This window comes from Coptis chinensis, chromosome 7, assembly GCF_015680905.1.
Source record: "Coptis chinensis isolate HL-2020 chromosome 7, ASM1568090v1, whole genome shotgun sequence".
NCBI classification, from domain to species: domain Eukaryota; kingdom Viridiplantae; phylum Streptophyta; class Magnoliopsida; order Ranunculales; family Ranunculaceae; genus Coptis; species Coptis chinensis.
Window position 1 is genome coordinate 69,281,179 of NC_141462.1, and position 15,556 is coordinate 69,296,734.

General features: G+C 38.8%; 2 protein-coding genes and 1 long non-coding RNA gene across 5 annotated transcripts in view; 1 reads left to right on the top strand and 2 right to left on the bottom strand.

Annotated features, from left to right (window-relative positions):
- Positions 1 to 15,556, bottom strand: part of LOC147488594 (rhomboid-like protein 20) — a 49,942-nt gene that overhangs the window by 14,744 nt on the left and 19,642 nt on the right. The gene's annotated exons all lie outside the window — the stretch shown is intronic.
- The window catches only part of LOC147488595 (uncharacterized), a 31,530-nt gene continuing 24,396 nt past the window's right edge, over positions 8,423 to 15,556 (bottom strand). The window contains exons 2-4 of one of the 2 annotated variants that reach the window (XM_086574876.1): positions 11,505 to 11,941; positions 9,390 to 11,396; positions 8,423 to 8,775 (exon numbers count right to left, since the gene is read on the bottom strand). In XM_086574876.1, the coding sequence (XP_086431002.1) occupies positions 8,432 to 8,775; positions 9,390 to 11,396; positions 11,505 to 11,941 (2,788 nt within the window). In that variant the 3' untranslated portion in view covers positions 8,423 to 8,431. Of the gene's footprint in view, positions 8,776 to 9,389; positions 12,011 to 15,556 lie in introns of those variants that run through there. The other variant, XM_086574877.1, reaches the window with a different exon arrangement.
- On the top strand, positions 12,088 to 14,130 carry LOC147488596 (uncharacterized). Its single transcript, XR_015202928.1, has 2 exons — positions 12,088 to 13,407; positions 13,541 to 14,130. It is a non-coding gene; the product is annotated as an uncharacterized LOC147488596 (long non-coding RNA).

The following is a 15,556-nucleotide window of genomic DNA, read 5'->3' on the forward strand; positions in this document are numbered from 1 at the left end:
AGGTGAGTGATGGAGGTTAGGTGTAGTGTGAGTTGTGAGTGTAGAATGTATGAAGTTTATATAGGTTTTAAGTTGCTAAAACGGATCGGGAAGTGGCCAAAAAGTATTTACGGCAGTTTCCGAAAATCCTAAAATTTCCAAACCCGAAAACGGAAACAACTCATTTTCTTGATTCTAAATCAAACCTAGTATCTTTTAGGTTGAATTTATGATAGAATCTACCTATTTAATCGAGATTTCATCCTACCATGATACTTATTCCTAGATATGCCTAAACGGCCATATTTTCACCTTGACTCATCAATAAATTCTAAGACGAGGGTTATATAAAAATCATGCTGGAATAGATAAAACCACCCCCAAACAATTTGGGAAGGTGGGATCAATATGAGACAACCACGCATAATAAAAATAACCGCATTATATTAAAATTTTCATTCGAAGTACATTTCACTACAAAATTCAAATTACGAAAATAAAACTTACATTAAAATAAATAACAATAATGAAACTACAAATAAAAATAGAAACATCTAACAATGCTATCCCTAACCACTCTGGTACTGGTAGCGGAGGGCACACGGTCCGGAGATGGCTCCTGGGCTCTCGATAGACCAAACACCATTCGCTTTTTCGGGCGACGGCCGTGTCTCGATCTTTGTATCCTCGAAGGAGAATCCCCGCGAGGTGGGAATCGCGCAAGCATGTCTTCCCTGAATCGGCGTGGCCGAGCTTCTAGCTCGCCCTCATCTGTTCCCCACCTCTCATCCTCTCTCTGTGTACGGATCTCGAAGTTATGATGGATCGTTGCCTGTCGAGTCTGGAGGTCTTCACAGATAGTGTTGAGCGAACGCATGCCACGATGAATCACAGCCATGCGTTCTACATCTGACCAGCACCTCTCTAAGGCATCCGCATCAAAACACGTCAAGTCCTCCTCATCCTCCGAGGCATTCTCATTTCCCCCATCCTCCTCGGCATTCTCGGTTCCACCATCCTCCTCGTCCTCTACCCTATCCTCTGGCAACCTCCAAACTCGTTGGACACACTCCTTATAGATGTGAGGGTTTCGGTGTAGGGTGATGTAAGTCCTATCGACGCTTTGAGTCAGCTCGGCTTGACATGATCTTGGTTATCAACACAGGGAGAGGTGCAACAGACTTTCCTACTCCCCTAATCATGCTAAGCAAAAACTCCAAGATACAGAACTCGTACTTTTGCTCTTGGAGTATCCATAAAATGTGGAGGCAGTTCAGTCCGATGTCGCTGACCTTCTCCTTCCCCAGGACGTTCCGACCAATCCATCCACCGAAATGAGCCACCGGGTTGGTTCTAAGGGATGCTCGAGGAACACAATGCGATCTCGCATTGTAGTTCCTTCGTAATCGCCTCGCTCATCGGTGGCTCTACCCCATTATATTGGGACTCCCTGCACGCGTGACATCCGGATGGATTCTAGGTGGAATGCCTAGAATCTCCGCCAACAACCCAAGAGTTACTTCCTTTCTCCTCTTCGCCACCATAACAAAATCCTAGTCCCTCCAACTCCCTCGTATTGTAGAACCGTCCGGACTAAGTCTTCGCGGGTAATAGGCTTCACCGAAAGTACCACAAGCTATTCCAGTCTCTACTGATCATTTCGTCACCGTAAAACGGCGCGAAGTGGTCGCCAGTAAAAGCTTGCTCCGGCAACATTCGGCGTTGTTGAGCCATTGGAAGTTTGAATACGGTTTGAGGTTTGTAGAAGGTAGGGGGAAGCAATGAGGGACACCTCACTAAAAAGAACGATGGTGGTGGTGGTGTGGTGGCGCGGCAGCACCAATTTTTTTTTTTTATTTTGATTTTCCGGTGGTTTTTGTTGATGTAAAATGGTGGAGGTTGTGGGGTGGCGCAGTTGGAGTAGATTTGGGTTGGGGCTTGGATTGTGGGCGTGGGTTAATTTTGTTTTCTTTTTAATTTTATTTTGTTTTAGGTTTTTGGAGCTTGGTGGGTGTTAATGGCGGTTTTGAGAAGATGAACGCGACTGTTGGGCAAAGGTAAGGGCGCGGGTGCGCTGTCGGTGGGCGCGGGTTGGGCCCAAGCCCAATTCGAAATTTGTGATTTTTTCGATTTTTCCGCGAAACTTCAAATCAAAATTGCCGCTTCGTTACCGGTCTGATTTTTGCGAATGAGATATGGAAATGATCAGAAGAGAATTTCCAATCCAATGATCCATAAAACACTCTATTCCGACCGTGGATGACATATAAGATAGTGGAAAACGCCTCGAAATGTGTGCATGACGTACGTTATGCGAACGACTGATCTCTAAATTCATGGATTATGTCAACCCGAATCGTAATACTATTCAACGGCCTAAGCAACTCTAATGGGGCATAAAACATTCTAGTACAGAAACACGGACACCCCACCCCCAAACAAAATTTTTTTTACAACGAAGACTTAGAAATTTTGTTTTTAGCAGAGGGTCTTTTAAAGTCAGATTTCCGAGACTTCCTAGATTTCTATGTTTATTTATTTATTTATTTTTAATATATATAAATATATATATATATTTACTTTTAAAAAGAAAAATAATAAACAAGAAAGACATAATTCACCCCATAGAGAAACATGACTAAAAAATCCGAGAAAACATGCAAGAGTGGAAAACGTGAATTATGTCAAACGTGGACTTAGGATCCGGTACTTACAGCCACACACTCCGTAGGGAGGGCCCGATTACCTTAATGGTGCACTCACCAATATATGGAAATGAAAGAAAATGCACCAAACACAAAAGTTGAGTCGTTTATAGTCAGATACTCGAGACTTTATCTAAACATATGTATGAACATGCAGTTTATCATATATCAACAACCGAAATAGTTGTGGATCATTCCATAAATAAATATCACAAAAAACATATCCAAACACAATCAAGCACCAAGATTTCCTATGACGCAACCTAGTGAAATGAAAGCGAAGTCGGATAACCTTATTATGTAACCTCGCATGCACCTTCTTTTTCATTTTTGAACGAGTGGGTGTTCTAGTAAATAAGTGTGGAAAAGTGAATGGTTGTGGAGAATATGGTGGATATGGATAAGTTATAGAAGGACAACATGTAAACAATGAGGATGTGGTTTTAGCACAAAACTCATTTATTGTGTGTGTAGGGATTGTCTCAAGTCTGAAAATGAAGGTGTCAAATGGTTTGTCCTTCTGAAGTATTTGTTTACTAGGTGGATTTAAAAAAGTATGAAGCACAGGAGAAACAAAAGGATCGAGTGCAAACTCGAGATTCCTTTGAAAGGGTGGAAGGAGGGGAGTCGAGGTGGATGTTGTGTAAAGTAGTTCTTGACAGGGTGAATCATCACCTGCTCTAAGAAACTCCTCGAATTCCTCATCTAGATTGGTCATATCCACATTACTATGGTAGTCCTCTATATCTTTGAGGAAGTCATCTATCTCATCCTCAAGCATAATATGTGTATCGACTAGTGTAGGGATGAAAATGTTGGAGTCTGAACTTCCAAAGGAAAGAAATTTGGGCATATGATTATCAAGGAACGTGTTGTTGAAATAATCTCGAGCAAAGCTCTCGATCATGCTAACCTCTCCATCCATAGATCGAATCGGGTAACTGTGTCTTTGTTTTAAAAACATTGACTTCAACAGCAAGATGGCCAAAAGACATGGACATTGAACCATCACGGCAATTAATGAGCGCATTGGCAGTTGCCAGGAAAGGACGCCCTAAGATGATCGGGATAGAGTCATTAGCGACTTCTGTATCGAGGACTACAAAATCAGCCGGATAGTAGAAATCCTGAACTTTTACGAGCACATTTTCGACCACACCCTTAGGATACTTAATAGACCGATCAGCTAATTGCAACGTCATTTTAGTGGGTTGCATCTCGTCTAGACCTATTTGTTTATACAAATAAAACGGGAGTAAGTTAACACTAGCCCCCGGGTCTAATAACGCGGTCATCGTATAGGCATCTCCTAAGGTGCATTGTACAGTAGGACGACCAGGGTTCTTGTACTTAACAATTCCATTATGTTCAGATAAAGTTGGAAATTGTTCTGTTAAAAAGGCGTCTTTTGGTATATTGGTCTTACGCCTAGTAGTACACAACTCCTTAAGAAACTTAGCATGGTGTGGTAGCTTTTTAATAGCTTCGAGGAAGGGAAGGTTTATAGTTAGATTCTTGAAAACGTCCCTAATCTCCTTATAATTTGTATCCCTAGTTAACATGGCTAATTTTTGTGGAAACGGTGGTTTCGGCTCTATATTTAGCAATGGTATCACCCGGATGTTTAACCGCGGGCTTCCTGTTTCTTAGGTTGTGTTGTAAATCGGTACCTCTACGCTGGTAGGCTCTTCAGTTTCTATTTCGGTATCTAGTAATATAGCGGTGTAGGGGCTATCTTGGGGGGTAACTATATGCATAGTTACTTTGTTATCAACCACTCTGCGGAGAGTGGTGATGACCTTTAGCTCACCTACATTTTCATATTCATTACTAGTATTATCGGTTACCTCAAAGGTCAGTATTTGTTGTTTTAGGATTAGGTATTTCGTGACTTGGAAACACACCTTTGGGTTGGGCTTTATCTTGAGCCAACTGTTGGGTTAAATTATTAACGGATTGTAGAAGCTGTTGGTTAGATTGAGCCATGGTTTGGAAAAGTTTTTGGCTCACTTGTATGAAGGTGTCAAGACGATCCAGTTGTGTGGGTGTAGTAGTCACGGGTGGTGTGACTGGAACTATTTCACGTGAATTATTTATGGGTGGATTTTGATAGTTATTATTTACCGGAATGATACCTCTATTAGCATTATAATTATTATAACTACCTTGACTTTGTGCTTGACCTTGTCGAGGTTGCACTTGGTTGTTATAATTATTAAAATTACCCTGACCCTGTCCTTGTCGTGGTGGAGCTTGGTTAAAACTTTGTGTTGGCTTAACATATTGATTATTGTACCCTGGAGGTGTGACGTGTTGGTTATTTCTCCTACCGAAGTTGGGATTTTGTCTCCAAGGGGCGTTAGGTTCACTATTAATGGAACAAGCATGTTCATAGGCTATAGGACAGTGGAAGTCGGGATGCTCTGGGCTCCAACAGAAACTACATGGATTTGAATTTACATTCATGACGGGGATAGGCTTTGTTGAACGAAATGACCTCTACCTTTTTAGTGAGTGATTCGATTAGAGTTTTAAGCTCGGGATCGTGTTTAATTTCAAACATACCGCGCCTTTAATCAGATTAGAAGAACTAGCGAGCGGTGGATATCGCCACTACCCCCAGTTGTTATTTCGCTTAGTTTGATCCTCTAAAAATTTATAAGCCTCCGAGGCTCCTTTGCTTAAGAAACTACCCCCATTCATTATGTCTAGGACTTCTTTATGGTGGTGTAAAAGTCCTTTGAAAAAGGCACGGACTAATGTGTCTTTCGCCAAGTTATGATGTGGACACTCTATAAGGAGATCGGTGAAACGATTCCAAGCCTCTGAAAATGATTCATGAAGATTTTGTCGAAAGAAATGAATCTTGGAAAGCATCTCATCCATCTTTAGGGGTGGGTAAAATGTTCCATAAACAAACAACAAGTTTAGCCCACGAGTCCACGTAATTAGGCGCTTTGGGCAGCTAACCAAGACGCCGTGTATCGGGCTAAGGTGAAAGGGAATACCCTTAATTTAATTTGTTCCGCACCAACCGTAGGATGGTGGAATGTTGTTAGGACTTGTTCAATCCTACGATAAAATGTCGATAAGGTTTTTCATGGTCTAATCCATGAAAACGGGTAACAAATTAAAAATATTTGGGGGGATTCGGAAATCCCCCACTGGGTCTGCTAGAACGATGCAAGATTTAGGGCTATCGCTCAAGGCTTTGTAAAAGTCGGAGAGAGGAGTCTCTCTTTCTTCAGCCATTATGTCAGGTGGTATGTGTGAAATAGTAGCTAGAGGTGTAGTGGGTGGTATACTAGATAGACTTGTTTGTTGATGTTGTTGTGTACTTACGTTCGGTGTTTTTGTTCGGCCAGACCTTAACCTCATACAAGGCTAAGACCAAACTTAGCTAAACACGTCAACACTCCAACAATTCTGATATACTAGTATAAACCTCTAACAGGAGATGCGAGGTGTGGAAGAAAGGAATACCTGATTACGTCCTTGTTTCGCTTATGAATATCGTCTTGTTTACGCGTGTTCAGTGTATATAACAAGTTAGAACACTGAAAAACTTGAAAAATCAAAGTTCGAATCAAAACTGTAGAAATCCGGAAAAATTAGCTTAGGGCGCGCAGTGCGCTCGCTAGCTTATGACACGCCCGTGTAACTTGAAGTTAAGTTCTGTGTTTAAGGGCGGTCGCTCCACATGGGGGGTCGGGTCACTCGGTGTTCCGAGCTTATGAAGCGCAGTGCCCTCCTAGGGCGGTCGCCAATGTAATTTTGTCGCGGAATTTTTCGATGCTGAAACGGATAACCACAGTATGAATCAAACAAGGGTGGGTGGGTGAAATGGGACTTTAGGAAAAGTACTTACACTACGAAAACAATGCGAAAGTGAAACTAAGATGGCAGCGGCACCATTTGATAAAACATAAAATTGATAAAACATAAAATTGAATAGATTACCTACGAAATGAACGATGAAACTCAAAACGTAAGTAAACTAAAACTTTTCTATGTGCCTATATTTTATCAAAGTTTCTACTCTCAATTCTATCGAAATAGAGTGGAGTAACAAATTCGTTCCACTCCTAGTCCTTCCGCATGCTGTGTTATCTACGTATAAGTATTCTTAACTCTAAAGTCTAATGAGAGATTTACGAAGTGGCAACTAGACTACGATGCAACTACCCACAAGATGCAACTAGTCGACTCTTTAAATAACTATGAGAATGCTACATTGATTCTATGATAAGGAGTTAGAGGGGGATTGATTCCACCTTAACTCGACTTAATCCTACTAACGACGAATCGTCATAATCCGAATTGAACTGCTTCGCAGGATAACAATATGGTTACTCCTAATCCCTAATTATTCATGGCATTCCTACCAATTCATAACTAGTATGTGAACGATTAAACCCATTCTCATAGTGAACTAATCGTTTCTAGAGTGGAAAGGAAATTACGACGATTCTACGATAAACGGAATCAAGCTTTCATCAAGGCTGCTCAACCCCCTCAATGGAGGTTTAGCCGAGAATCATTACGCAATCACTTCCGATTAAATTAAAACTAAACATAATATAAAGAATTGAAATTTACTAATCTAAATTAAACAATAATTAAAATATGATTAATAACTAAGAATTGAATAACAAGTAATAAATGAAATCAGATCTAACACAAATGTAAATGACAAGAATCGAAATTGACAAATAGCTATTTTATTTATCAACTAATTAAAAACAATGATTCTAAGAGTTTAATCTAAGACAAGAATTGGATTTGAAACTAAACTTAATTAAAAACAATTACATAAAAACTAGATCTAGAATTATCTATTGGTTTAGGTCTAACTATCTACCATTAACTATCTACCATTAACAAAGAGTTAAGCTTTGGTTTTTATACTTTCAGATCCAAAAATCGTGCATGGGGTTGGAGCCATGTTTTGGGCCAGAGAATCAGGCCCAAAACCCAATTGTTTCAGTCCAAAAAGGCCTCTTCAGCTGCAGTTGGCTTCAACAGACTTTTCATCCACTTCTGCTATTCTGATTGGATCAAGGCTTAGACAATTGGAAAGCTCTTTCCGAGACGGTCGTTTTGACATAAGATAGGCCCTATTCCGAGGTCTGAGTCCAAATATACGGCCTTCGGAAGTTCTACTGACTTTGTGTGCTGTTTCTGCCCGCGTCGACTTTTCAGCTTTTGACCGGGCTTTAGAAAGGCTTTGTCTTCTTGAATCTTGGACTTTAATCATGGAACTCCTTAGTAACCGACCTTTGCTCCTTTATCTCGCTAAAGTGGCACATTTCTGCACATAATGGACTTTGAAGCCCGAAATGCATAAAACACGAATCGTGTTAACTCTTAATTATTACTCACATAATTGGTCTAAAAGTATGATCATTAAAAGGGCTAAAACTACAGTTTTGGGCTCTTATCAAACATCGAGAATTCCATAATCAGACATTATCACCTTGTATGGATGCATCACCCCATACCATATTCTCGCAACATATACATCAATCACTAGTTTCCATAAAACCATTTAAAAGTAAAAAATAAATATATTAAGAGCCATTGGCAAGCAAGCAAAATATATATATATATATATATATATATATATATATATTATATATATATATATAATGTGAAACCTTTCAATTAAACCGCCTTGAGTCGATTACGCTCTCTCTCTGTGAACCTAGTACCAAGAAATGTGTCTCTCTTAAGCGTGCAATTCTTTACTAACATCTCTCGATATCCATTCTCTTTGACGGTGATTCAACAGAACATGCAACCCCAATTCTGACTATTGTAGTCAAGCACTCTAGCAATTTTGCTCTTCTGTGATTGCCGATTTTCATGCTATTATAACTATCTCCTAGAGTGTCATCTCCTTCAGATAGAAGTATTGGATCTATGATCTTTATAAATTGATCTTGCAAACCATTGCTAGCATAGTTATGGAGGCATAAACCGTCTTTAAACATCTCGTCGGTTGGTCTCCTTCCTGTGGACATCTCCAACACCATAATTCCGTAACTATACACATCACCTTGTATGGATGCATCGGCTCCCATACCATATTCTGCAACATATACATCAATCACTAGTTTCCATAAAACCATTTAAAAGTAAAAAAATAAATATATTAAGAGCCATTGGCAACCAATATATATATAATATCGTAATACTTTACATCCATTATACTACAGAGAAATTGAAAAGGTCCTCACAATCGTCACTTAAGATGTTGATAGAAGTAAACAAACTGGCTTAATTACCGCTACAACCACAGTTCTTTCATCATCCTTGATCTTTTCAATTCTAACTCAACTAACATGGACAGAAAAGAAGTTAGATTAAGTTTATAGTTTTTATTCAGTCTAACAGCTTTTCATTTGCACTAACAATTCATTTTTCCTCTTTAAAAATATCTAAATAACTATGCTATAAGCTCCGGAGCTGAAAACATCCAACTATCCAAGGCCCTCCTATACCTATATCAGCTCGTGTAACTGGGTTGTTAATGGTGTCTAACTTAACATGGGGGAAAAAAAGGCAAATAAAAGCATTTGAGTGTCACAAAAATATGGACACATAAATATTATAACTAATGTAGTATACCAGATATTGATTTTCATGCATTTATGAATTGGAAAAAGGACTGAAATCAACTCATGTCGATCTTTGAATTCCTACCTGGAGCGGAATAGCCAATAGATCCGTTTACCCCTACTGAGGTACTTTGATTGTCATGCAAGTTCTCTATCGATCCCGAAAGAAGCTTTGCTAAACCAAAATCACCAACATGAGCTACCATATCCTTATCAAGAAGTACATTGCTTGGCTTTAGATCACGATGAATAACCAAAGCGTGGCACTCGTGATGAAGATAGCTAAGTGCAGAAGCAACATCAATGGCGACATTTAGTCTTTGAAGTAGGTTCAAATTCGATTCTTCGTCTTGTTCACTGATCTCTTGATGCAACCACTTCTCTAGACTTCCATTTGACATGAACTCAAAGACTAGTGCTTTGAATTCATTTCCTTCATAATCCATACTAGAGCAAGAAGTTAGAATCTTAACAAGATTTCGATGGCGGATATTACGCAATGATTCACACTCTGCCACGAAACTCTTTAATGCTCCTCTCAATTGAAGTTTGAACACCTTAACAGCAACAACAATTTCATATTGGTTGAGCATTCCCTTATACACACTGCCAAAACCACCTGAACCAACAAAATTAGTTGGAGAAAATCCACCAGTCGCTTGAGAAAGATCTCCATAAGAGACCTTAAGATGCTGATCACTGACTGATTGCGAAGAAGTCGTTTTAGGTTTATTTTTTCTTCTCAAATAAAATATTAGAGAACATGATGCCAAAAGAATGAACACGGCCACACTGATGATAACGGCTACTTTGGAAAGATCGGACCTTCCGTACTTTTTTTCATCTTGCTTTTCAGAGTTGTTAAATCTGCATGGCGGCAATTGCAGTTCACGTATACCCCCACAGAGATCGGAATTTCCAGCTACTGAAAAATTGCTTGCAATTTTAAAGATTCCGTTCATTGGTACCTCACCTTCAAGTTTATTGAAGGACAAATTCAACAGCTGGAGATACGGAAAGTCCTCCAAGTATTTTGGAATTTCACCTGACAAATTGTTGCTTGATAGATCTAACTCTTTGATATACTTTAAAAAACCAAAAGATTGAAGAATTGTCCCTTCAAAAAAATTATCCTGCAAGTATAACTTTTCCAGACTCAAACAGTCACCAAGAGTACTGGGCAATAAACCAGATAACTTGTTTCCAGACACATCCAGTCCAACAAGATTTTTTAGTTTTCCTACTGCTGAAGGTAGAGAACCAGTTAAGGAGTTCATAGACAAGGAAAGAAAAAGCATAGAGGAAATACTAAAGATCTCTTTAGGTAGGGTACCATTTAGGTTGTTTTGTCCCAGATTCAGGTTTTGCAATAGGCTAAGATCACCAAGACCTGAAGGAATGTTTCCTTCCAGTCTGTTGCTTCCTAAATTTAACCGACTCAATTTAGTATTGTTTGCTAGAGAAGATGGGATAGGTCCAGACAAATTGTTTGCGTAAAGAAATAACCCCTGTAAACTACGAAGTTTTCCAACAGAAGATGGAATACGACCGTAAAAGTTATTAGCAGAGAGAGATAATAGAAACAATTTGACCAGGTTCCCAATCCCTTCTGGGATGATTCCAGATATTTGATTGTATCCTAGATACAACTTCTCAATTTGGTTGGAGAGATTGGTAATAGAGTTCGGGAGAACACCTCCAAAATTGTTTTGGTCCAAGATCAACATCTTTAGATTACTGGAGTTGATCAAATAAGTGATAAAACTCAAATCATGAGCTTCTCTTGTTCCAAGATGATTGTTTCCAAAATTTATCCTTTCAATAGTTTGAGGGAATTTATAATCCTTAGGAACTTGTCCTTCGAAATTGTTTGAAGAAATATCAAAAAGTTGAAGTTTAGAAGCATTAGCTAGTGAAATTGGGAGTAGTCCAGAAAGTTGATTTCCACCCCCATAGAAACCAACGAGATCAGGAAAGGTGATGCCCATGTCTGGTGGAAGACTACCACTAAACTGGTTACCGGGAATTGCTAATAAATTCAGGGATGAGATGTTGAAAATTGTTAAAGGGACCTCACCAGATAGTCTATTACCTGCAACACTGAAATGGTTTAAGCTTGACAGTCTACCAAAGGTGGCTGGAATACTTCCAACCAAATTATTTTCTTGTATAATGAAGGTTTGAAGCAACGAAAGATTACCTAAAGAAGGGGGTAGCACTCCTGTCAGACTGGTTCTTCCAATACTCAAGAATACAAGCTTTGACAATGAGCCAAGTTTTGCCGGAATATTCCCTGACAATTTGTTCCAACTTAAATCAATGGACCTGAGTTCAGGACATTGGGTTAGATTGACAGGAATTTCTCCTACGAAAGTGTTATCCCACAGACTGAGTACTCGAAGACGAAATAACCGACCAATTTCTTGTGGAATCTTCCCATAGAGTTGATTGTGTTGTAGGCGGATGAACCTTAGGAAAGTGAGGTTTCCAAAATGAGGCGATAACGATCCAACCAAACTCTGGCTGGAAAGATTCAAACTTATGACTCTTTGATGACGCTTGCCGCATGTAATGCCTTGCCACTGACAGAAATGGAAAGATTGGTTCCACGAGCTTAAGCCGCCTTCAATTCCATCTCTAATAGCGATTAGAGAGTGAAGATCAGTCTCATTTTCTGAGGTGGCCATACAAGGTTTTGTTTGTGACATCAATTGGGCAAAGAGTAGGAAGAACATGTAAACGTTAAGTAATGTAAATGGCTGCTTTGAAATCATCTTTGCGAATTCAGTAGGAAGAACGTGTAAACGTTTAGTAATAATATATAGGAGCAGAGTTCAAATTTGGTCTTGCCAGAATGCCAGTCTGTCTATATCACTTTCGATAATGACCCATTTTGCCGGCTAATCAATCATTGCCGGCTAATATATTGGCCGGATAATTAGTAGGTGTTGACTGGAGATGTTACTAGTTTAGTATAAATCTTTTGCTTTCTAGTTGTATGGATGATTCTGCAACTGCTTTTTCTTGAGGACGACGAGATAAAGAAGACGAAAGAATAAAGTTGATTGACGATTAAGTATTTAAAACAGAGTTGATGATCCGTGTTCGCAGTTAATTTGCGTATTAAACACAATTTTTGAAAACGAATCATTCGGGAAAAATAAGATTATTATTCGAATTTGGAAAATTTTCGGGATTCAAAAGTTCTAAACGGGTAAAATTCGGATTCGGAAATAATTCGGTCCTATTTGTTAAGATGTGATGTGGTGGTTAAAAAAACTATATATAGCTAAATTTACTAATAATTCATGTCCCCAAATTTACTAACTAGGTTGATGATACGGTGTTTTTACTTCTTAGTTATTGACATTTTGATTCGTGTACTATGAATATGTGATTACTTTTTAGTTACTGTAAATTATGAATACGAGCTTAAGCCGCCTTCAATTCCATATCTAATGGCAATTAGAGACTAGAGATCAGTCTCATTTCCTGAGGTAGCCATAGAAGGTTTTGTTTGTGACAGCAATTGGTTGAAGAGGAGGAAGATCTTGTAAAAATTGAGTAATGTAAATGCCTGCTGTTTTGGCAATAACCTGTTTCATCTCTCTCGACATTAAATTTTCTCTGTTTCTTAATGCGTTCTTTATCATTTCCGCTAATAATTTTCGCTAATTATTTCTGCCGATAATTTTCGCTAATTATTTTATTTATTTTAATACTTTATAAGATGAAGAGGAAAAAGTATAATTTTTTTTTATTGAAGGAGAATGTTTTTTTGTAGTATTAATCGTTGGCAGGTTTCTTGTTGGAGTGGTCTCAAACAGTAGTAACTTCTGCCGACAGCAGTATATGAAGAGACAATGCCATCTCCAATGAGCTGTGTTTTGCAATTAAGTTAAGTGTGTATCACAGGGAAGCATTTTGGTAGGAATGGCGTCTCGGGTGTATCATGAATGCTACTTTTCTCCATGTGTTTAGAGAGGGTAATTGTGTGGCAGATGCTCTAGCAAGGTATGCAACAGATGAAGAGTGCTATGCCTTCGACAACGTTAATAGACTTCCTAGGAAAGCTAAAGGTTGCTATGTTCTCGACAAGATGGGTATGGGTAATTTTAGAGTTTAAATTGCATTTAGACTTTGTTTTTGGTGTATCATGAGATGGCATATATATGAAAAATTTGCAAATGCAATTTGTATGTTCAAGTAAGCAATCTGACTAAATGAAATTTGCAGCAGTATTGCATTTTTGGGTCACTTTCTCAGCAAAATGGTCGTATGATGGAAGTTGGGTTCTCCCAGATCAAAGTTCCCAGCTACTGTTGTATTAGTTTGGTTTTCTGCCTCTTAAGCGCATATTGTATAATCCAGCGTTGAGAGTGGTTATAGATCTAACTTTCCAGAATTCATTTTCTTCGTAATAGTACTATTCATTTGCGTCTGCGGGCGATGCAATTTTTCTAACCTGGTAGTTGGTACTAGAACCAGGTTTATCAAGGAACGGTCCTAGTTCTGCAAGAACCCTCTAGGGCTTTAGAGGCTAGAACTCCTCCTCCAAAACAGAAGCTTTTCTGCGGCACCATTTCTACTCTGGGTGGTTTCTTTGGCTGTGAAAGTTAATGCTAAAGTTGTTAGAATGTGAATTATTATAATTCTAATAGAAGGAAATGTTATTGATAACTTGGATTTGATTACAATACCAATGGTGGTTTATATAGACTTGTCACCAACCATACACCATTAATACATCTACACAATGCCAAGATATTACAATTATGAGATCCCATGATTTAAGGGGAATTCTAATAAAAGATGTGTAGGTTGTACTGTTGAAACTGTGTGGTGAACACTGGTACGTGGTTTCAATAGGTTGTTGAATGCTTCCTCTTCTGCAATCTCCTTTTTGATTGTGTGAATAGACGTTGGAAGTTGGCTACGTCAGATAGCACTTTAAAAAATTATTCAGATTTGCAGATAATGGGTGTGGGCTGATTCAACAATTAAGATTTATCGGAAAAAAAAAAAATGGGTTGAAAGTATTTAGATTCGGCGCAGTCGGCTAGATGTGCCACTCACTGTAGAAAACAGAGGATATTTTACTAGGAAAGATCAAAACCTTTAAGTAAATGATCCCACATAGCAGGGCAAGTGCCGAGTAGCAAAGTCGGTAAAATATTTGAGTGATGATACCAAAGGTCTGGGGGTCGAACCCCGCCAGCATCAAAGAGTTACTGATCTCATTTAAAACAAGTTTGCCAAAAAAAAAAAAAAAAAAAAAAATCCTACATACCAGGGATAGCAAGCAGATAATGCATTGGGCATGTCATAGTTTTTTTTTTTTTTTTTTTTTGAAAAAGTTATGGGGTTCCCACCGGTTTTTATTGCAAAGGGGTAAACCTTACAAACCTTCCTAAGAGTTAGATCCTTAAAAGGAGGCACACAAAGACGCAAAATCGACAGACTATAAGCCTAACATACCTAAGATCACTAGATATGCTACAATTGTACACTAAGAAAGTAGAGTTAGGAATCCTACTTCCTAGTCATGATATCCTTAACAATCTTAGGATGATCTTTCCTAAGATGAGTCTGCGCTTTCTCATAGTTACAAAAGAAACATTCGCAAGCACAACACACATAAGTGAGTTCCAATGTGTCATCCCAAAACTCTTTTGTGTAGTCCTCAAGATATCTCATCTTTTTGTTTTTGGTTAATGACTTAACTTTCTTCATCATTGCAAGTGTAGGCTCTATTTCTCTTGAAAAACGCTCTTGGATCATTTTGCTTCTTTTTGGCTTCACAGTAGTCCATTGATTCTCAGAAGGCGCTGCATACTTTGATGTGCTCTTAGGCAATGCAAGCGATATAGCCCCTATATACGTATCCCCAAACAACTCAGATTCACTCTCTGAGAGATCATCATCTACATCCTCATTTCCAACAACTAACCCTTCATACATGTTTATTTCTCTAATATTTGGGAGTTGGTTAAGAGGAGTAACTCTATGCTGGTGACTTTGTATTGGTAGATCCACTTATTGTGCAACCACTTATTGTCAGCATTATTTCTGTTTTGAAGACGGCAAATTGGATACAGGAGTTAGTAGCTCTGCATTGTTCGCACATCTTTTCAGTGCTTGGTTCTTCAGTAGGAAACTTAATATTCCCCATTCTGAGCAGGGGGGCAAGACATTAGCGTAGTTTTAGCTACGTAACATTGAATAATTCTTTGCCAATGTAGTGGGAGAACA